This window comes from Zootoca vivipara, chromosome 12, assembly GCF_963506605.1.
Source record: "Zootoca vivipara chromosome 12, rZooViv1.1, whole genome shotgun sequence".
Classification (NCBI taxonomy): domain Eukaryota; kingdom Metazoa; phylum Chordata; class Lepidosauria; order Squamata; family Lacertidae; genus Zootoca; species Zootoca vivipara.
Window position 1 is genome coordinate 23,894,054 of NC_083287.1, and position 23,197 is coordinate 23,917,250.

Here is a 23,197-nt window from a genome sequence, read left to right on the forward strand (position 1 = left end):
AGGGCTGCGACAGCCGCCAACTTAGATAGATGGTTTTAAGAGAGGCTTAGACAAATTCATGGAGGACAAAGCTATCAATGGGGCTAGCCCTAATGGCTGCTAGCAATAGTTTGCTAAGGTGTACCTCCACAGGCAGGATGTCTTTGAATGCTAGTTGCTGGAAATGGCACGGGATGGGATTACCATTGTGCTCAGGTGAACCTTGTGGGCTTCCCATGAGCATCTTTCCCACACTCTGAATATCACGCTTTGTGTGTTCTTACACCCCCACTACGTTCTGTCCACAGTAATAGGCATAACATAACCATATGGGATGCGGGTGGCGCTGTGGGTTAAACCACAGAGCCTAGGGCTTGCCAATCAGAAGGTTGGCGGTTCGATTCCCCACAACGGGGTGAGCTCCCATTGCTCGGTCCCAGCTCCTGCCAACCTAGCAGTTCAAAAGCACGAAAGTGCAAGTAGATAAATAGGTACCACTGGGGAGCCAGTGTGGTGTAGTGGTTAAGAGCGGTAGACTCTTAATCTGGGGAACCGGGTTCGCGTCTCCGCTCCTCCACATGCAGCTGCTGGGTGACCTTGGGCTCGTCACACTTCTTTGAAGTCTCTCAGCCTCACTCACCTCACAGAGTGTTTGTTGTGGGGGAGGAAGAGAAAGGAGAATGTTAGCCGCTTTGAGACTCCTTTGGGTAGTGATAAAGCAGGATATCAAATCCAAACTACTACTTCTTCTTCTTCTTCTTCTTCTTCTTCTTCTTCTTCTTCTTCTTCTTCTTCTTCTTCTTCTTCTTGTAAGGTAAACGGCGTATCCGTGCTCTGCTCTGGTTTGCATGACCTGGAAGCTGTACGCCGGCTCCCTCGGCCAGTAAAGCAAGATGAGCACCACAACCCCAGAGTCGTCCGCGACTGGACCCTTTACCTTTTAACCATATTGGGGGGGGGGGTAAAAATACACACAAGGGCACAATTTTAGCTGTGAGTTAATTCTTTAAATTTATATTTTTTAGATTCGTGCCAAAATGCTTCATTGATTTCGTGCAAATTTTAAAATATTTTTCTTTTTTTAAAAAACACATCTTGTTAAAACAACACTATCCATAAAGAATTATAAGAGAGGTGCGTGAAGAGAAGAGACGTGGCAAATAGGGCTCAACCTGATGAAAAGTTTTAAAAGGATGGAAGGATTTGCACTAACTTCTTCATTTGCAGAAACTCTGCTACTGTTTCATTTTCATTTTTATTTTTTAAGTCGCCGTTTGTGAATGTTCAAAGGAAAGGAGAATGTTCAAAGGCAGGAGAACAACTGTTGCTCACTTTTTAGAGGCTGTCTGTGTGATGTTGTCATGTAGCAATTCCAGAACTTACTTTGATTGTTGGTCAGGATGATAGGCATAGACTTCACCAGTTCTGAACAAGTGATTTGATTTATTAGACTTGTATATCAATTTATACTTTTTTTAATTAAAAAAAAGAAGTATCAAAATGGTGTACAATATTTTTAATACACCGAAGCATGATAAAACATATTAACATAGGAAACTGCCACATACAGAGTCAGACCAATGGTCTGTGTAGTTAACTGTTGTCTACACTGGCTGGTAGCAGCTCTCCAGCAGGAGTCTTTCCCAACCCTACCTGGGAAGGTCAGGGATTGAGTGACTGTAATAACAATATCACTGAAGCTGCCCAGGATGCTTAAAAATAATAATTATGTGGCACTGAAATCATAGTAAAGTAGACTCCAGGCATCCCTATCTGGGAAGCTCATTGAAAAGACAGAGAAGGCATATTCTCTAGTCACCCATTCTCCATACTTATTTTGGAGATGGGACACAGAAAGGGTGTGTCCCAGAGGATGAGCACAGAGTCTAAGCAGGAAAAGAGACGATCCTTTAGGTATTTAGGTATTGGGGTTGAAGTGAGGCTGGAGGGGAAGAAGTGGGAGTTCACAGTTTAGAATTAAAAGATGTTACCAACAGTGGCTGGTTTTTTTTTTATCCGTTATTTTCATCATGCATGCCTGCAAAAGACATCTGAAGCGACAATGCTCAATTACTTTTAGAGAAGCTGATAAACGTTAGCCCACCCTTGGTCTGGGTGTATTTCATTTTGCAGCTGAACCATATGACATTACATTTATATTAGAGTTTGTAATATGATGTTCCAAGCCCAGGTTTTGCAAAATGGGTTTTGAGGAGGCATTGATTTTTCTGTTCCAAGAGATGCAATTGATCTGTTTTGGATGGAATGTTGTTGGTGAATTATCCTTCACAACCATATATTTCTGATTGCTAAAGATTAGTTGTCTTCCTTGAGCTGCAGGAACGGCGCAGAGTTCTTAGGCGCAGTGTCAGGACTTTAGCCTCCCATCAGTTTTGAACTGAAAGCCTGAGGAATATCGGGCAGTGGCTTAACTTGCGAACCACCACTGAGCTCCGTTGAAAGCAGAGAGCTTCAGGGAATAAGCTTCATCTGCCAAGGAAGCTTCCCTTCCACTGGTGGGGCAGAATTGGTCTGCTGATGCTCCATTAGCTCTGTAAAATCTTCTGGTTCAGGACTGTTAACCATCTAAGTTATAAAGTGACAAGCTCTTACTATTTGCAGGCTTCCTTTCTTCCCTCTCTGTTTTTGTCTCCCCTCACCATTGGCTGTGCAGAAGCTGAGTCTGATGCACAGAAAACATTAAAGAATCCCAGTGCTGGATCATTTAATGCAACTTCTTTACGTCATTTGTTTCTCATCCTATACAATGGAACCTCAGTTTTCAAACGTAATCCGTTCCGGAAGACCATTTGACTTCCGAAACATTCGAAATCTGAGGAGCAATGGGCTAGCTGCAAAGTCAATGGGGGGAAATGAAAAATGTGCCCCGGAAGCCGTTCGACTTCTGAGGCACGTTCAAAAACGGAAGCGATTGCTTCCAGGTATTCGGCATTCAAGTTCTGAATCTTTTGGCTTCTGTGATGCTCGAAAACCGAGGTTCCACTGTGCCAGTCTTGCCTAACCTAGAACCCTCCTGATGTTTTGGACTATAACTCGCACCATCCCTGCTCAATGGCCTTTCTGGCTAGGACTGATAATAGTACAGAACATCTGGAGAGCACCAGATTGAGGAAGGCCATTGGTGAGAAGTTAACTTGCCTACACCCCAGACCTCTCTTCTAGTGGTTGTAAAGCAGGAGTAGGGAGCTTATGGGTTCTCCAGATCTAGTTGGATTCCAACTCCCACCTGCCCCAGCATGGCCTACAGTCAAGGATGAAGGGAGTTGTACTCTTGCAACATGGAGATCCACAGGCTTCCTACCCTTGCAATAAAGCATAGAGCAGCTCACAACAACTATTTGTGGTGTCCTTCACCCCCCCCCCATGGAATGCCTCTTTGCATTGAGTCTGGATATAAATGGCAGCAGTGAATGGGACACGAAACCTTTTTACACGATGGGGCTGTGGTTTAATATTGGGAGTTGTGTGTTTGTTTTTTTGTTAACAGCTGGACTATACTAACATATGGATACCCTCCCCAGAACCTTTGGGTCACAAACATTGAAGAAATGGAAGAGGAAAGGGAAGAAAATGAGGAGTTGTAGTGATGTTTTCTATGGCGTAATAGTGGCTGTGACTGCTGTGTATTGCATTACACCAAATCTATTGGTTGGTTGATTTTTCCATTAAAAAGAACCATATTAAGCTTTAGACATTGTCAAACAAACAAGAAACATGTTTTTACCCATCCTACTTTGGTAACAGCACCTCTTCTCCTTTCATGAATGCTTTGATCCATCATGGTGTATTTATTGATAAAGGTAAACCTAGCAGTTCAAAAGCACACCAGTGCAAGTAGATAAATAGGTACCGCTGCAGCGGGAAGGTAAACAGGGTTTCCGTGCACTCTGGTTTCCGTCACAGTGTTCTGTTGCGCCAGAAGCTGTTAAGTCATGCTGGCCACATGACCCAGAAAGCTGTCTGTGGACAAACGACGGCTCCCTCGGCCTGAAAGCGAGATGAGCGCCGCAACCTAGTTGTCGCCTTTGACGGGACTTAACTGTCTAGGGGTCCTTTACCTATTTACTTTCTTACTTATTGATGCTGAGCTTCTCTTGCATAAGGCCAAATCTAAGAATCCTAGTAACTTACTTGAAAGCCAACAAAAAACTTTCAGTGATATAGCCAAGGCTCATGGAGTCGAGTGTTCCATGTGCAGTTGGACTTTAATGAGTTATTTTAATAATATGTGTAGTGCCAAGGCATGACACATCAAATAGCTCTTGATAGTTAAGTGACCAAATTATCAGAACTAAAACAGCAAAGCTGTCGAGTGGAAAACACTATTGTAAATGCCTTTTTAATAGAAAGAAACATTACAGATAAGCTTGTGGATAAGCTAAGGACGTCACTTTCAATTAGCCAAGTGTGCTGCTTACTTCCCAATCAAAATCTATAAAATGCACCATAGAATTGTAGAGTTGGAAGGGACCTCCGACAGATGCCTTTTGGGGGGGGGGGAGGGTAAAGAACCTTTCATTGGCACGAAACGATTGCCCAGATTTTACCCACCTCAAGTCTGTATAAAATGAAATTATGAAGTAGCCCTCCCCGTGCAAATGTTGTTGGATTACAGCTCCCATCATCCCCAACCATCAGCCATGCTTGCTGATGCTGCATTTCGACAAGTCAACACAAGTTGGGATATTGATAGTACACCTGCCAAATTCTCTGTGGCGGACAAGAGGAAAAGGTTTTTTAAAAAATGATTAAAATGGGAGCTGACTCCCTCCCTCCCTCCCTTTTTTCCCCTTTTTGTTTTGTAAAACCAAGCAATTAGCCTGATCTGATGAAGTGTTGGGGCTCTACCACTTTACCGAGCATGTGTCCTGTTTTATTTTCACAAGGGACGTGCAGACTCATAATCTGGGGAACCGGGTTCGCGTCTCCGCTCCTCCACATGCAGCTGCTGGGTAACCTTGGGCTAGTCACACTTTTCTGAAGTCTCTCAGCTCCACTCACCTCACAGAGTGTTTGTTGTGGGGGAGGAAGGGAAAGGAGATTGTTAGCCGCTTTGATACTCCTTCGGGTAGTGATAAAGTGGGATATCAAATCCAAACTCTTCTTCGTCTTCTTCCACTTTGAATGCAGAAGGTCCGAAATGCGACCCCTGGGAGTCTCTGCCAGTCAATGTAGACAAAGGGGAACCCCCTCCTCCTTCTGTATTTAACAATGAAACTTTCGCTCAAGGCTCTTTTCCGTCTCTCATTTGCAGGAAATCTCGGACGACGAGAACAGGGGTCTAGTTCACCAGCTTTCCAACGAAAGTCGGCTGTCTATAACGGATTCGCTCACCGAGTTTTTTGATGCTCAGGAAGTCTTGCTGTCTGCCAGCTCTTCAGAAAACGAGGTCTGGGCACCGGTGTCGGAAGCAATGGTCTCATGTCGCTTGTTTCAAAGCTGTTTGACCTTTACCATCTTTGCACACTAATTGCAAACCCAGGGTAGCAAGTGACATGTTATGTACCTTTCAGAATACACAATTATTTATCGCTGCTAGGTTTAAAAAGGATTTTTAAAGAGGGGAGGAGGGGGTTGCAGGAAATGCTGCGTATAGATGTTACCATGGAGGTTGTTTTGTTTTGTTTTTTAAAGAAAGCTTATGTTCAAATATTATTTTCCCTGTGTCCGTCTGACAAATGTTACAAAGGTGTGTGTGCGTGTGCAATCTAGGGATGTGTATTTAGGCTTTTGTTTTGCTCTTGACACACACAAGTAGAATCCCTAACAGCAGGGTTTGGTTGTTGCAATATCAGTTTCAAACTTCATGGCCTCTTTTTATCCACTTTTTCAGTTTCACAAATACTGTGATGGTGTTCTGCATGTTCCTTTTAATCAGAATGAAAGCGTATTTCCTTCCACCTCAGGTATCTGATGATGATTCATATGCCAGTGATGTGAGTGATAACATCTCCGAAGACAACCTAAGTAACGACATAGAGAATGAAAGGCAAACCCTCGGTAGGAGTTACAGATTTCTTTGCGGTCTGTCCTGGGGGTTTCTGCTTTCTCTTTACCAGAAACTTGTAGTGCAGAAAGGAAGGTGCAGATGCGTTCAGGATTGTGTTTCCTTTTAAAGGATTGTTTTTGCAACAGTGAAATGGCACACAGTGATCTCTCCCCATGTAGGAGAAACCACCTGTACATGGAGGGAATAATAATAATAATAATAATAATAATAATAATAATAATAATAATAATAATATACCACCCTATACCCGCAGGTCTCAGCGTGGTTCACAACATAAAATCACAACATAAATGCACAAAATACATAATATGAATAAAAACAAGAACCACAGAGCTCAGAGGTTCTTACCCTCCCTTTCCCATCCCTGTACAATCATACACAAATCCTTCATCCCTAGTAATGGCCTGATGCGCTGCAGCACACAATGCCAAAGAGGGTGGGGAGGGGAGGAACATAGCTCCATTGACTCCCATGGCATTGCTTCCAAATGCACAGCACTTAAGTGGGGATGGATTGCGCCCCAAGGCCTTAGTCCAATAAGCATGCAGCAGTTGTCGGGTCAGCCGGGGGCAAGAACGATCCCCAGGCATAATGCAGGAACAAATCCAGCCCGTCTCTCCCATCAGCGTGCGGCGTGCAGCTCTAGGGAGTTCCGACAGCCCTTTCCCGACTATTTATTACGACTTGTGTCTTGGAGACACTGAGCACATATTCAGAGCCCAGCAGGGATAAAACGCAGGCGGAGCCAGGCTGAGGTTGTGTACTAAAAGCTTCTTTATTAAGCGTAAGGCAGAACAAAAGAAAACATGTCTCCTCTTGCTGAGAGAAGCCCGAAGGAAAAACAAACAAACCCAAACAGAATACAGCAAACATCCGCTCCCGTGATTCCAACAATCTTCGCTGGAATGCATAACACAGGCATGTGACCTGCACAGTGAGAGCAATAGAAACCTAACAGCAGTTACCCACTTTTGTGACACAAGGCCCAGGTGCTTTCATTCCCCTTCCACTTGATCAAGAGGTGCCAACTACAATCAAATATGGCGGGGCAGGTAAGCCCGCTCCCCCCTCCAAACATGATGGATCACAAGACTTGGCACATTTTAATGGCAATACTCACCAACTTTGGGGAGGCCCAGCCCCCTCAAATATTTTATGGGGGGGGGGCAAAAGGACCTCAGCCCTTAGGAGTTGGGCTCCTATGCACTAGAGTTACTGGTGGTTGTTTTCTCTTTCTTCACAAAGGAGGCAAAACAAACAGAACGGTCCAGAGCTATCAAACATATATGCTTTCCCTGGAATAAAAGGTCCTGCTTAAAATGTGGCAGGGTGTTGTTGTTGTTGTTGTTGTTGTTTTATAAAAAGTGTAGCTGATAAAACACATGGCACCTTTGGGATTCTTTCCCATGGTTCTGGGCTGGCAATTGGCTGCACTGGTCCCATGTTGCGCATCGTTGGTGCTGGAATTTGAAAACTAATTTCCTACTTGAATACACAGAGATGATCTTCCCAACTGAGGCAAAATTAAACACTTGCTTAAAATGGGGTGCAGTTCAGTTTCAGGGAAACAGATGGTGGGGTGGGGATAGAGGTCCAATTTGGTGCAATAGCTGAGGAGTCTCAAATTCCTGCACAGCTATGAAACTTTGCTGGTTGGTCTCAGGCAAGCCATTGTGTCTCGGCATAACCTATGTCCTTCTCAGGACTGTGTTGAAGGGAAGCCTCTTTGCATTTTGCTACAACTGCAAAAGTGTGGATATTAACCATGGGATGTTGGCAAATTTAATCCGGGCCTCTGTCTTCTAGACAGTGTTCCCGACGACAGCTTGGAATGCCATTCCAAGCGGAGGACGTGTCTGCCGGCTCCGTGTCCCAACACTAGTAACATCAGCCTCTGGAACATTTTGCGGAACAACATCGGGAAAGACCTCTCCAAGGTGGCCATGCCAGTGGAGCTGAACGAACCGCTGAACACTTTGCAGCGTCTCTGTGAGGAATTGGAGTACAGCGAGTTGTTGGATAAAGCGGCACGTACGCCCAACCTGTTTGAGAGGATGGTAAGAGGAAATTAGGCTCCCTCGGCAGCCCTAGAAGGAAAGTGAGTTCTCTTTTGCATGTCCACAGGCATGTAATGGTTCGTGGATCAGCTGTCAGGAGCGAGCCAGCCAGCAGTAAATCACACCAAGTAAGTGGAGTTAACGCTTTAGCAGAAGAAACAGGAGATAAGCACAGGAACTCTTCTTCGGTAGGTCTTGCCCCTATGAAGCAGTTGCGGAGACTGAAGATTCCTGCCTTCCCTCAGTTGCCTTTGTCCCCTCCTCTCCAGGGCTTTTCCCAAGCAATCTGAGACTGTGTCTGTGTGCCCGTCTCTGCTCCTTCCCCTTCATCTCTCTCCTGGTCCTGGGAAACTAGGGGTGAGGGGAGCTTGGCACAGCAGGATGGGGAAACACCCATACCTTTTCACCAGCCTGACTCATCTCTTCCTCTTGGCCTCCCTCTTCCCACTCGCATGCTTCAGCTTCTGCCTTGGATTCTGGACATCTCTCTGCCACAGACTCTCCCAGCTCGCTAAACCCTGCTTACCTCTTCAGCTTCCGACACCTCCCCTTCCTAGTCTGCTCTCTCTTCTCTCTCTGACCACTCATCGTCATCCCACCACCCATCGAGATGAATCCCGAGTGTGTTGGATACAGTAACGTATAAACTGTCCCTTAGAAAATAACCAACCAGTTTCCCTCTGTTTCTTTGTATTTGCCTTCTGGAAGCTATTTGTTGGTGTTACGATTGCAGGGTGCCTGGACCCCCCATGAAAAGCACAATAATCTGTTTTTGCACCCCTTTCATTCTGTGCATGAAGCAAACATTCTGGCTGCCATTCAGAAAAATTCACGCTGACAGCTCCATCTGCCCTCGATGGAGCTTTGACATGGTTTGTCATGGGAGTCTATCTCTGCTATTTCTATGAATTGGTCTGGAGATGCTTATCGTGCTTTTAATGAGAATGAAACCATAATAAAAATCCAGTAGTCATTTTATTCATTGCAATGGAATTCAGTTCAAAAGAGCCATTTAATTTTTGTTTTCTCCTTAAAGTCTATTGCAATTCAGGAACTTTAGTGTCATTCTATAAATACTGAGTCATGTTCCCATGCTAAAGATATTGTTCCAGATTGCAGGAAACATATCTGCAAATATTAAAATTGCAAAGTAGGGAGAAATGGTGTCTGGAGTCAGTGTGAGATCAAAACACCCTCCCAAAAAATATATCATTTTTTTAAAAAAAATCAAAATGCAGCAAGACATGACACATACCCCTTTACTAATGACCAACATAATATAATGTCTTCTGTTTTTAGGTATACGTGGCTGCTTTTGCCGTATCGGCTTATGCATCTAGTTACTACAGAGCTGGAAGTAAGCCATTTAATCCTGTGCTTGGAGAAACCTACGAATGTATCCGAGAAGATAAAGGCTTTCAGTTTTTTGCTGAACAGGTACTACTTTTCTGTTGTGGTCCAGGCTGAAAAATTTGCTAGTTCTGATTATGTGGCAGGAGGTTAATTTTTATACTGAATGGCTTCAGTCGACTTTTGCATGCATACATAGCTTGAACTGTTGAGCTTGGTTGATGTTTCTTGTAACGCAGAAATGTTACTGTTTCTTTTCTGTTATTTAAATCTGTAGCAAATTTCCGTAAACCACTCCAACCCGATTAAACACTTCTCAGTCTATATTTCTCTAAGGTGAAACAGACATGAACTTCAAAAGGGCAAATTATTACTCAACAGGAAATACTTCGCTTTTTCTCAGGCCTGATCCTTATCCTGTACTAAATAACACTCTCTTAACAATAGCTCTGACTGGAAACCAAACTGACATTCAGCTACCTTCTTTTGGTATTTGTGTTTCCCTGCATCTTTATTTTATTTTATTTTAGGATTTAATTTATTTTTGGGGTTTTATTTCTTCGCAAGTGACTTGATTTAAGACAGTTTATATACCGGCATTTATTTGTTTTTATTATTTATTTTTTAAAAATAGCAGTCCTCATTAACTTCCCATTCAAATGGGAACTGAATACAAATTAGTATTAATCGCTTTATACCCGCTCTTCTGGGTTGTTGTTTTTTAAACATTTTTTTAAAATGTTTCGTTATCCATATCCAACACTGGCTTTGCTATCACAAGCTCCCTCTTGTGGTCAGTGCTGTGCTTAAAATAAAATGAAACTATTACAATAATTCATGAGAGAGAAATGGAAGCCATTTAAAAAAACAAAAACCTGTAACTTTTCCCTTCCTCTTAGGTCAGTCATCACCCACCTATATCTGCATGTCATGCTGAATCTGATAACTTTGTGTTTTGGCAAGGTAATTATTTAGCTTATTCTCTCCAGTTTTTACTTGAATGTGAAGGAAATCTATAAGCTCAAATGTTAGTGGCAGATGTTAGTGCAGCTTCAGGTGTTGTGCTAGCCCTGCCAAAACATCTGTTTGTATGGCATTGTGGGGAAACACAGACATTGGCATAACAAACATATGTATCCTCAACCTTGGCTAACCTCAACCAGCCTTCACCAACCTGGTGTCTTCCAGATGTTCTGGGCTGTAGCTCCCATCAGCGATGCTGGCTGAGGCTGATGGAAGTTGTAGCCCAGAACATCTGGAGGACATAAGGTTGGTGAAGATTCTTGGCAGTCTTGGACTTTAGGATGTAGTGAACCATCTGTAAATTGTGACAGCTTGATGTAGCCAGTTTGGAAGGGGGTGTTGTTTTAGAAATGGCTGCTTACCGCCTTCCCAGTAAGTGGTGGTTGCAGAACCACCCAGGTCCCCTTGCTGCATGACGCCATCTTTGCAGCCGTTGCTGTGTCCCCTCGTATGGCGCGGGGGCCCTTGGGTTCCCACGAGAACCCTCGATTCAATAGCCAATCTGCGGCATCTCAGGGAGGCAGGGCTTGGGGAGTGGACCTGGCTGAAGCAGGCTTCACTCAGGTCCACTTCCCACCTATTTATCTTGGCCAGCCCTGCTTGCAGCAGCGCAGTCGGCCGGGAGTATCACATTTGTAGTGTTCATTCATTTAGCCCTCTCTAGATGGGAGCATCGGGGTAAGGGGACTCTGTAGCTGGGCACACAATGCAATTGATATCATCTTGCTACCATAGACTTGAAACTGGTCTGTGGTATCAATACTACTCTACAATATTTGTGTGTGTGTGTGTGTGTGTCTTTTAAAACACACACAGAAACAATGTAATACAGTGGTACCTCTACTTACGAATTTAATGCGTTCCGAATGCACATTCGTAAGTCAAAAAAAATGGTAAGTCGAATCCCATAGGAATGCATTGGGAGAAAAAATTTGTAAGTCGAAGCAACCCTATCTAAAAATTCGTAAGTAGAAAAAATCCTATCTAAACCTCATCCAAGATGGCGGACGGAGCTCCGTTCGTAAGTAGAAACATTCGTAAGTAGAGTTATTCGTAAGTAGAGGTACCACTGTAATGGGCTTTTACAACATTATTTGAAGAAACCAATAGGAAAACGAATTCTTGCCCGTTTCCCCAAACATTTGAATTTAAAGCAATTTAAAACTGCTACGCACTAAGCCCTATTGAGTTTACATTTGAACAGCACCGAGTGGATTGCACTCAGGGAAACGAATGCAAGGACAATTGGCTTATGCTTAAGGCTTCTGGAAACCTCCACTACTTAAGACACTGAAGTATTGTATTCTCTGCTTGTCATAAATGTTTCCGATGACTTTGTTGTATAAAACAAGAGTCCGGTTCCAATCTCCAAAGAGGAAAAATTAAAGCATCTAGCCATATATGCTGTGGTTATACGAACTGCCATGATTTAGGAATCATGATATGTTTGCTTTAAGCATCTTAAGTCAGTATAATTAAGTGTCACCAGGCTGAGTTCTGTTCTGATTCTATTGAGCACCATTTGAAGCTTAGGAGCTGTGATGTTACAGTACTGTAGTGAAATACGAAATTTCACTATAGAGTTACATCTGACTGCAAATCCGTAAATATGCAATGAAACGTATACTGTAGTTTAGTGCAAAGTGAATGAGCCGCAGCAAATTTCAGGCTCATGCACTCCTCTATCCTCCTTCAGTGTGGCTTGTTCAGATTTTGGTGAACCATGGTTTGTTGTGTTATCTGGACTTACAAGCTGTGGTTTGCTTTAGTTATGATTCATTTCAAACAAGTCGCTTCCAGCCATGGTTTCTGAAGCTTCTTGTTTTAAAGTAACCATTGTTATTATCAGCCACAGTTTCAGGGCTGCACGATACACCAAGCTGTGTAGTTAACTAAGAGTGAAAGCAAAAGCTTCCGAATTCATCCTCGTGGGTGACTGGGAGCAGAGAGAGAATCCATGAGCTCCATGTTTAGTGTGATTGCTCACATACCACTAAACCATGATTTAGCATGACATTCAAATGCAGCCACTGTTTGATACCTTTGTCAACTTACATTTATTGATGCTCTCAGGCTTAAAGTATAACACTTAGTAAACAATTCAACTCAACAATAGCAATATGTCTTTGGTGTTAAGGATGTACTTAGTTTATTACTGATTTTTTAATTGTTTTTTTTTTAATTTCAGATATCAGATGGAAAAACAAATTCTGGGGGAAATCCATGGAAATTGTGCCAGTTGGTACAACACATGTAATTTTGCCAGCGTAAGTTCTGTAATTGTATGCAGGCTGTATTCTACAGCTCCGGGGTTGTCAAAACGCCTTTGGCTCAAAAATCTCCATATTTTTCCCCACTTTCCGTAACCTAGCAAATCATATGGTGCCATAGAGAGAATTATATGCATAACATGTACACAAGATACTTACTATCAGAAATTCTTTTAGCTAGGAATATCTGGAACTGAACCTGGGACATTTTCGGTGCATGGAAAGTGTATGCTTCACCACTTTTATTTAAAGTATATAAAACTAAGGGGGTCCTACCATTATGGGCTCAACATTCTGTAGCTTATAAAAATTTCAACAGCTTAAAATTTATCATCCCATGATCAAAGTTTTTGAATGTGGCAAATTCAGACTGATCTGATAGAAATTGCAACAGGTTTATCAGTTTTTAAATGGCTACAAATTGAACCATTCACCCTTTTTTAAACAGGCGTATCATATATTACTTTCCAATTTTGATGAAAACTATAAATGCACTTTATTCAAGTTTATTGAGGAAGGCCATTTCTCATTGGTATGGTGAAGATCTGTGCAGCTGTTGAAAAGTTGTTAAAGCTTATGGCAGCAACTACATGCAAAATAAGGGGTTGCATATGCAGTTCAGTTCTGAAGGGGAAATTCTGCTAGCACTCCCAATACGTATTTGCTGAGAGTGCCACCTAGTGGATGCCATGTGTGATGCTTATTCCTTTCATTATGTGTATGGCAGTGTACTGTAATGATTAGGGGATGTGCACAATTGAAATCTAAGAAACTTGTGGGCAGCACGTACCACAACCCCCAACACGCGAACACGTTGTGACCTTCATCATAACCCCACTGCCCACTTGCACTGCCATTCCCTGTGCTTCTGTACCGACACAAGCATGAGTCAATTCTAAGGAGGATTCCTCCAGGAATACAATAAAATTCAGATGCTTCAAAAGGCAATACAGAGCCATGTGTCTTACCTCTTTTTAGCTTCTGTTGATTTTATTAATCTTTTGGATTTTTAAAAATATCTGTTCTGTTTTTAATGAGAAATGTAATGTTTTATATTTTTGCAAACCAGGTTTTCTTAGACTCAAGTGGTATATAAATTTTGCTAAATAAGATAAATAAATCTGCTATCCCCAAGTGCAAGTTTTCTATCTTGGTGAGATATTTTCTCTCTTTGCTTTGTCTTTCCTTGTCTTGGAAGGGAATCAAAATTGGATATTCAGGGTGTTTGAGATGAACGTTTTAAGTAAAACCATTGATTTTATTAACTAATATTTTATTTCAACATGAAATCACAGTCCTCTGTTTTCTTCTAGCTATAAGGACCATTATGAATGGAATAAGGTGACATCTTGCATTCATAATATATTAAGTGGACAGCGGTGGATAGAACACTATGGGGAGATCATAATCAAGAATCTGAATGACCACAGCTGTCTCTGCAAACTTACTTTTGTAAAGGTAATATTAAAATTACCTTGGATGTTCTCAAGAGTCTGTGCCATTGAATTTAAAAAGTTAGTAAGTTTAGTAACGGAATTTCCTGGGCAATGAGGATGTTGAATAATATCATGAGGTTGTAAGCTTACATAGTCATTTCTTGGCATATCTATAGGAGCAAGCTAATTCACATTTTTTCCCTGACCTTTTAAAGTGATTTTGGTTTTGCTCATTTTATCTCCAGACAAAATACTGGAATCACAATGTACATGAGATTGAAGGAAATGTTTTGGACAAAAATGGGAAAGTAGTACATCGTATTTTTGGGAAATGGCATGAGAATATATACTGCGGAACACCATCTTCGCCAAAGTACATCTGGAGAGCAAGTTAGTGACCAATCAACCATTTTATTTTTATACACGTATAAAGCATTTGCACTCCCTACCCATGTTCTTCTATTGGCTGCCACAATCTACACATCTTAAGTTTAAGTACATTTTACTATAATTCTTTACTATGCTATATACTATGGATGGAGTCTTGTAATGGAGAAATCCATAATAATTCACTAAAAAGGACTGTCTAGATAGGTCTAAGACATTGGCCATAGCAGATAATGCAGATAATGGCAAATAGTTCAACTGAATCTATGGTTAAGGGTTATCTTCAAACCAAAGCATAGCAGTTGAAAACAAAACAGGAGTGAAAAACAAAAAATAAAAATGGGTAAAAAAAGTGCATAGAATAAAACCACAGAGACACATAAAATCCATTGTTGTTAATTTTAAAAACTTGTGGAAAGGCCTCTTGATGTCTGAATTACTATAACCAATTTTTGCCTGGCAAACATCCCTTGGAGGGAGCTCAGAGACAGGGGTGTTGCCACAGAAATGATGTATGTAATAATTGCTCTAAAGCCATGAACTTATGAATAGATTTGAGCTGGAGAAAATAATCAAGTACATTTTTATTTGCAGATCCAATGCCAAAAGATTATGAACAGTGGTATGGTTTCACACAGTTTGCATTAGAATTAAATGAACTGGACCCGCTCACTAGGCCTCTGTTACCATCTACTGACACCCGATTTAGACCAGACCAAAGGTATTTTTATTTTATTTTTGGATACAAAAATTAAGTTTCCTATAGTGGAATACATACTGAGGCAGCACTTATTATCTTGCATCCTTCAGAGGCAGGATGTTCATGTGTTTTGCCCATCATCAAGGAAAATGAGTTCTTATTGGTCAGTTTTTTGGGAAGGACAAAAAGGGAGTAGAGATCATTACCTGCCTCTGAAATGTCAGGGTCCCTGCCCCCACCCCTACCCCCAATTATTATTATTTTTGAGTTCTGGAATCAGTTCACTGGTTGTTTTTCCCAGTCTGTAGCCTGGGGCAATGATCTGGTTCTTGGTTAAAAACTCTAGCTACTTCACAGTTTGCAGATACTAAGCTAAGGAAGCCACAAAATAAAATGCCAACAATGCTTTGTTCTTTTATTGTTACTTTATGGCAGGCTCCTAGAGGAAGGGAATATTGAAGGAGCAGAAATACAAAAACAAAGGATTGAGCAGCTACAGAGAGAGCGGCGGAAAGTTCTAGAAGAAAACAATATGGAGCATCAGCCTAGATTTTTCAGGTATTTTTTTAACATAGCAGATTTCTTTGCTGAAATGTCTGCTAATATGCTAGAAGAGTGGCACAGAAAGTGATCCACAAGATCCCGCTTCTTAGTTCATTTCTCAGAATACTTACCTAATTGCTAAAGCCATAATTTAATTTATGTCTTGTGGCTGAAACAATGGGCTAGGAAAACCAAAGAAATGGTTTTCTTGCAGTGGGGTGGCTGAAAGCTAACTCGGAAACATGTTGGGAGAAGTGAGGAACCAAGGAATAAATGGGAAATCCTGTGGCTCCCTAGATGTTGTTGGACTAAAACTCCAGTCATTCATGTTGGCTGGGGCTGATTGCTGATGGAGCTGAATAACAGCTCAAGGTCCAGGACACAGCTCCCAATATCCAACTCATGGATTTTTCCTGCAGAAACATCGGTTCCTCATCACTGCCATACATGATGGCATTTTTTGAATTGCCTAGCTAGTTTAGGAGTTGGGCATACAGTTGTACCTTGGATCCCAAATGCTTTGCAAGTCGAACATTTTGGCTCCCAAACACCGCGAAACCCGGAAGTGAGTGTTCCGGTTTGCAAACGTTCTTTGGAACCTGAATGTCCGACGCAGCTTCCTCGGCTTCTGATTGGCTGCAGGAGCTTCCTGCAGCCAACCGGAAGCCACGCCTTGGTTTCTGAACGTTTTGGAAGTCGAACGGACTTCCGGAACGGATTCCAAGGTACCACTGTACTGTGATGGTGGTTTCAGTTCTAGCTATCAGAAGGTGATCATAGGGGATTACTGTTCCACGTCGTGAGGTTTATTCTGTGGTGTGCCACAAGATTCAGTCTTATCCCCTATGCTCTTCAGAATCTACATGAAACCTCTGGGGAAAGGGATTTGGGATAAAGTATAATCAGCATATACAACCCTATACCTAATTTCAGTATTCCAGGTGAAGTGTTGTATGTCTGTATTTGAGATACAGTGTGGGATCCAATGAGATTAATCAACTGAAGCAGATGTGGCAAAGGTGTGCAGTGTGAAAGGTCCAATTGATCGGGAAGTTGGTGGTTCTCTTGCTTGGATAGGGTTACACTCGCAGCTGGTTCCCATGCTTCTGAAATCTCCAGTGGCAGCTGAGCCCAGGAGTTCAGTTTTGGCAATATAGCTTGATCTGCCAACTGCTACCACTTTTAGAGAAGCATAATCATTAGCCACTACTGAGTGTGTGAAATGTCAGACTCAGACCAGGGAAATACAAGTTAAAATCCCCACTCAACCTGAAGCTGGTTAGATGTCTAGCCTTACTTTGCAGGGTGGTTCTGAGGATTAAATGGGGTGTGGGAGGGATATGACTGCCACACTGAGTGACATAAGGCATGCATGTTCACAGGAGAATTTTTAAAAAAGCTCTGTTAATTGTTTGACAGGAAATCTGAAGATGACTCCTGGCTCAGCAATGGAACTTATCTAGAACTTAGAAAAAACCCTGGCTTTTCCAAGGTGGATAATGCTGTCTTATGGTGAAAAAAAGAGGAAATACGAAAAGGACATTGTAGCTGCTATTTCTCTGATTATGGAAATGCTGCGTTTCACCATAACCTTCTAGACTCCTGCTTGATTTAGATTTTTGACAAGCACATTTACGTTATTCTGTTTGTCTTCTGCTATTTTGATAGTAACCACGATTTATTTGAATGTACAAAAAAACTCTAATTTTCTTTACATATATATTTAATAAATGATGGTTGAATGTTATTTCTGAAAGAGGGGGTGGGGTGGGGAAGAGAGAAGCTTTAACACTATTTTTTTTTCCAAAGGATAATGCAAGTTTAGATTTAATGCCTTATTGAGTTCTGTGATAAACAGTATTGGCCAGGAACCTTCAGCTGCACTATAGTAACTGAATGGAGGCAGCTGATCCCACCCCCCAAGATGTCAGTAAGCTAACCAAAGTCAGAGTGAGTGTGTTTCTGTCTCTTGCCTGGGGTTCCATCTCAGTGACTGATCTTTTTGGAATCTTATTTTGTAGTTTGGATTTGCTTTGTTTTTGAAGAGATGGGCAGAGCAATGCATGCCACGAATCTGGAGGGGGGTTGGACGAGATGGAGGTGTTCCTTCACCCAGTTCTGCCTGGCTGTGCTGGGCACTGCTACCATGGAGCGGCTAGCTGCACCCACCTCGACTGTGGATGAGTGGAAGGCCCTCCTGTGGAATCCCTGCTGGCAGTAGCTGCTATATATCCCCAAAACAGGAGCAGAGCTGCATCAGCTAAGGACCCCCTCGATCCTCAGCCGGTGCAGCCACCAGTTACTTGTGGAAATGGGCCCAATCTGGGCCTCTCTGTTGTACCAGCCTGGAGCTGGTAGAGTAAGGAAGCAAAATTGTCGTTGTCCCTGCCCTGGCTGCCATTGGGCTCTGGATGTGGCCATTGGGCTGCTCTGTTTAGCCCTTCTGTTTCAACCTGCTCGTGGTTTGGATTGCTCCTGTTCTTTTTACTCCATTAGGTAACCTATTCCAAGAAATAGCATTGATGGTTCTATTGCCTTACAAGCAAGCAAATGGGCACAGTCACCTAGGAACTTCTCTTATGCCTTGTTGACCTTTACGGAAGCTGGACCAATGCAGACTTCAGCAGGGCTCGCACAGTGGAAGTTCCAAGTAGAACATGTCCCAGATTTGTACAGTGTGTGTATATGAACCGTGCTGTGTAGACTGAACTTTTGAGGCACAGTCCAACCAAAGTTAGCTATGGCTTTATTCATATTAAAATCCAATAGAGAAGCTGTTAGTTGAGAGCAGCTACCTTTTCTCAGAAAGTACCATTTGGTTAAATGCAATATAGTGGTACTCCTAAACAGAGCTTGTGGGTAAAAAATATATATGACCAAATGGAAAAGAAAGATGGTTTTCTTTTGGGCTGACAATATCTTTACAGAGCATGAACTCTTTATTTCACGATTCTGGTTTGTTTTTAATAAGAAGATCCTGCTAGACAATTTTTTTAAAAGCCCTCCTTTTTAACTGTTTGCAAAGTAACTAATTGTGATTAAGAGACAGGTGTTTTCTGAAATAAGATTTCGGTATTTTCTACCTCTTCTGAGCAGCACATTTATTATCTTGTATTATTAAAAAAAACCATCTGCCTTAGATACAATGTATGGAATATATGCTCTTCCTTTACCTGTTTAGTGTTTTAAGGTAAATTTTTGTCTTGCACTAAAATGGTTATGTTTTTCCTATATCCTCTCTATGTATTCTAATATCTTCATGAGCATATTTAGCATGTTGAAGAAGGAATCCAAAGTAGACAAAACAGCACTTTGGAATGTAGGTGGCAGTCTTGTTTGTTTTGTTAAATCACAGATTTAATATCATGATAAACAGGAAACGCGTGTGCAGAAAATTAGTCTGAAACACATACTTCTATAAGCTTTCAGGTCCATTGCCTACAAATTGATGGGAGAGTGGTCCTGGTTTACAGTGTTGAATGGTACCTTCTGTAAATTAGTAAAGCATTCTTTCTTCATCTTAGTATGTAGTACATGTCTTGCATCCAAGTGCTGTGAACAGAAGTAAAATACATTAATTTGAATATGTGTACGGAGCTTTTCCATGTGTGAGCTGCCCCAAATCACTTATGGCAAAGGGAGCAGCTCTATACAAGCATTTTGTCCCAAATGGTTTAGAGCTGTTCCTTCTAATAAGCAAACAGGTTCGGGCAGGGTTTTGCCTGCGTACTGTATAGCGCACAACTAGATCATAACTAATTTAAATAGACACAAGATGCATGAGGACGAGCATTCGCAACGGCACAAGCACACCATCATACAAAACTAAAGCTAACATAGTTAACCAGTCTGTTCTGCAGATGCACATTGATGGAGTGGCAAAATAGAAAAAGTTAATGACCTTCTGAACTCTTCCATTTATATATGCCTAAGCAGAAGGGAAACCAAATTTTAGCAAAACTTCATAAACTTTCCATCTGAAGGGGGGTAGAGGGAACCCCTCAGACATCAGTTAATAACTTTTCCATTTATTTATTTATAAGATAATCCATTACAATAATATCATGTCTATCACTCAGCACAGCAATTGCTTGCTGCCTCATTAAACACAGGGTCAAACTAGGCACTATGTTGACCCCATATTTGTGCCCTTAACTGCAATGGTGTTGTTGTTTCAAATTGGGATTGTGGCGAGCGAGGTAATGCCCCCCCTCCTATACTAGAGCCCCAATGTGAATTGGGGGCCCTAGATCGATATGGAGATAACATACCAAGTTTTTCATTCATATAAAGCAATGGCAATTATTATAACTTTTCTTCCCCACACCCTTGTATCCACATAGCAATTTACTTGCAGCGTCTCAAAGAATCCTAAATTTTTAATCAGCCACACTATTCGACAGTATCACACAATTATATATATATTTGCACTAATTTACATTTCTTGTAATTTGTAATTTTCTTTTGGACAATTCCTTCTTAAAAAATGTAATTATTTTCCAGACAAATTTTTCCCATTTTTGGACAGGTTCACTCTTTCACGTACAATCCATTTATTTGTATATCATCTCTGGCATAAATCATATTCCGTGCTTAACAGCCAGTTAAGATTTGGGTATTTAATTTTTTCTTGCACTTTCAGAAATGTCGCTGCTGCTTAGCTTGTTTCCTATTGTCTTTTATTGCTTTGTACAGTTGAAATGCAGTTTTAAAAAAACCAAAACATTTAATGCAGCTTTTAAAGAAACCGATAGATACAATCATTGTTCATGAGCCAAGAGCTTACCGTAATGCATGCATTAGTCAGTTAATGCTGGGATAGAACTCTAGGCTCCAATTCAAAAAGGAACATTGCTCTGTGCATTGCTTCAATTTTTGTTTGCTAGATTTTGTTTTGGTTTTTAAAAAGAAAGATTTGCACACCCTGTGGGTCACCATGTTCATTTCACTGTTTTCTCGATTGCACATACATAGAATGGGGAACTGGATGCATGATGAAACAGTCATATGGACAGTTCATCACACACATTGCATCACTTATGACAGATAGCTTAGCATCATTTCATCTGACCTTTATCACGTTGACACAGGGCCGTAATTTCACCTTTTACACACATATCATCCAGTCTTCTGCAAAACCCATAGCTTTTCTTTTTCAAAGGAGGGCAGAGCTCATGAATGCAGCAATTGAAATTGAGGGTTTAATCACGTATTTTTGTGATCTTTTAAATATTTCCAGCCTGATCACCTCTTATTCTCCTGAGTATATGCATATGGTAAGAGGAATTATCAGCCCACCTCACTAGAGCTAAACGTGGCAGGTAAATATGCCAACAATCACCACCACCATAGTAATTCTGGATATTAGGCAGCCTGATTTTCCAATATTTGGGGGAGGATACTCAAGTATGGTGCAAAGCCATGCACACATCATTTGGTGCTGTCTTAGCCCTTCGGATCCAGTTATGTAATTGGACTGGTCCCACACCACTGAAATTTAGAAATAAGTACTATAATTTAATTAGAAAGTCAATACATCTTATAGTGGAGAAGACTGACCAGGTGAGCTATCCTGCTGTCCAGGTATTAATCATTGATGAGCAACTTCAAGGTCTTCTCTGCTCTCCCTTCTTGTGGTTCCTAAATCTATAAAACAGACTTGAATCTGACAGTCTTTCAAATAGAGGATTCCATTTTGAGAAATAGGGCATCCTATCATTGGTAACCTTGTCTGGGGTGTGTTAACTGACCATGGCTACAATCAGGTGGGGTACAATCATGTATCCATCTATCCCAACTCTTATTTTTGAATTAAATTGTTCCGCCATTGTCATTATTTTGTCATGTTCATTCTATGCTTTGTTCAAATGTACCAAGCACAGAATCTCCTCAGTTTGGGGCTGGTGCAGATTTGATGTATTGGATAAGTAAAAGTTGGCTGCTTTTTCTACGGGTCTACAGTTTTTTCTGTTCACTATTACCCTGTATTACATAAATATACAGAATAGTGGAAGTTCTTTTTGTTTGGAAAAAATATATAAGGGAATTTCTTGTATTCTCTAAACCATCTAAAGTAGTTGAAAGAAGAAAAATAACAGTTCAGGGTGCTGTGAAGAAGGTGGATTGGACGGTCTCTCTCCATACTGAAGGATTTACTAGCTTTCTGTTGTCAATAAATCATAATTAATGTTACTGCATATCTTTTTTTACTTAAAGCAACTATTTTTTCACCTAAATCTAAGGACAATAAAGCTATCAACCTTCTCTACTTTTCTCCCTATTTAGCTGCCACATTAATATATTTCCAAATTCTTTAATACTGTTTTGAATTTTTTCACACAATCTTGTTAGACTCCTTGCAAAAAAACAAAACAAAACACCCCAACAACAATCCTGGCCTCCTCCAGCTCCTAATTTAGTAGAAATTAGGTGAAATTGTTATCATAACAGGCTGATTCTTTAACATTTTGGTTTTCAAGTTACTGTTCAGAGATTACTTCACATGAACGCTTGACCTGCTACAAATATTTCATTATTCAAATGATAATCTCATTTGGATTGGGAAGGTACTTACTTAAACCTGCTGATGGACTGTATCATTATACAACGGTTGTTTTCACTGTTGCAATATTATTGTCTTCCAGTTTTCTTTGTTTTTCTTTTTACACCATCAACTTGCTATAAAAGTTCTGGCTCATCTTACTGTGTAACATATTATGCATTTGATCCCCTGTAACTAGTTTAGTTAGATGTTAATAAATTTTACATCTCAAATACCATCGCACATCCTGGTGTTTTGTGTTGCGGTTTTTAAAAATTCCATTGCAGTCTGCCTTCCAAGCGGACAGTTGGAAGCCTGATGCATCCTATTTATACTCGCCCCAGGATATCGCCATTGTACATTTTGCCAGGCAAAAATCCTCAACGGTTTGCTGTAACATCTGCGCGCTCTCCAGATTAATGAAGCAAATGAAAGAACATGCCATAGAAATCCCATGCCACAACACAGATCAGAAAAGATACAGATTTCATGGAGTATAAGAATGCACACAGGTTTAATTAAGTTGGAAAGAAAGCCTGAATATGACGCACACGAGAACTTGCTCAGTCTGCAGGCCCATATAAGCAGGCCCTTCAAATGAGACACTTCTGTTCATTTTATTCCTTAGATAAACAACTCTGGGGAAATAGACTGCTGACAGGCAAGGAGACCTCAGGAATGAGTGATCCCTGCTCTGCTCATCATCTCCAAGGCAAGAATATAAGTGCACTAGGATTCCTTATGCATCGCATGCTACAGTTGACAAATCTGGGAATCCCAGAAGCAACACCATTGCTCAGAAAGAAGAATTCCATGACTCCCTGGGAAAGGGGAGGGAAAAATCTTGGGGTGAACAAAGCTATCTTACTGTTGCAGGTGG

At 41.3% G+C, this 23,197-nt stretch overlaps 1 protein-coding gene across 6 annotated transcripts in view; it reads left to right on the forward strand.

Moving 5' to 3' along the window:
• The window catches only part of OSBPL3 (oxysterol binding protein like 3), a 96,692-nt gene extending 74,140 nt beyond the window's left edge, over positions 1 to 22,552 (forward strand). For all 6 annotated transcript variants that reach the window (XM_060280714.1, XM_060280717.1, XM_035129222.2 and 3 more), the window contains 11 exons: positions 5,255 to 5,389; positions 5,907 to 6,000; positions 7,817 to 8,067; positions 9,367 to 9,504; positions 10,317 to 10,380; positions 12,629 to 12,707; positions 14,024 to 14,168; positions 14,392 to 14,536; positions 15,128 to 15,254; positions 15,669 to 15,791; positions 17,196 to 22,552. In XM_060280714.1, coding sequence (XP_060136697.1) covers positions 5,255 to 5,389; positions 5,907 to 6,000; positions 7,817 to 8,067; positions 9,367 to 9,504; positions 10,317 to 10,380; positions 12,629 to 12,707; positions 14,024 to 14,168; positions 14,392 to 14,536; positions 15,128 to 15,254; positions 15,669 to 15,791; positions 17,196 to 17,292 — 1,398 coding nt within the window. In that variant the 3' untranslated portion in view covers positions 17,293 to 22,552. The remainder of the gene's footprint in view (positions 1 to 5,254; positions 5,390 to 5,906; positions 6,001 to 7,816; positions 8,068 to 9,366; positions 9,505 to 10,316; positions 10,381 to 12,628; positions 12,708 to 14,023; positions 14,169 to 14,391; positions 14,537 to 15,127; positions 15,255 to 15,668; positions 15,792 to 17,195) is intronic.
• Positions 22,553 to 23,197: the final 645 nt, after the last annotated feature.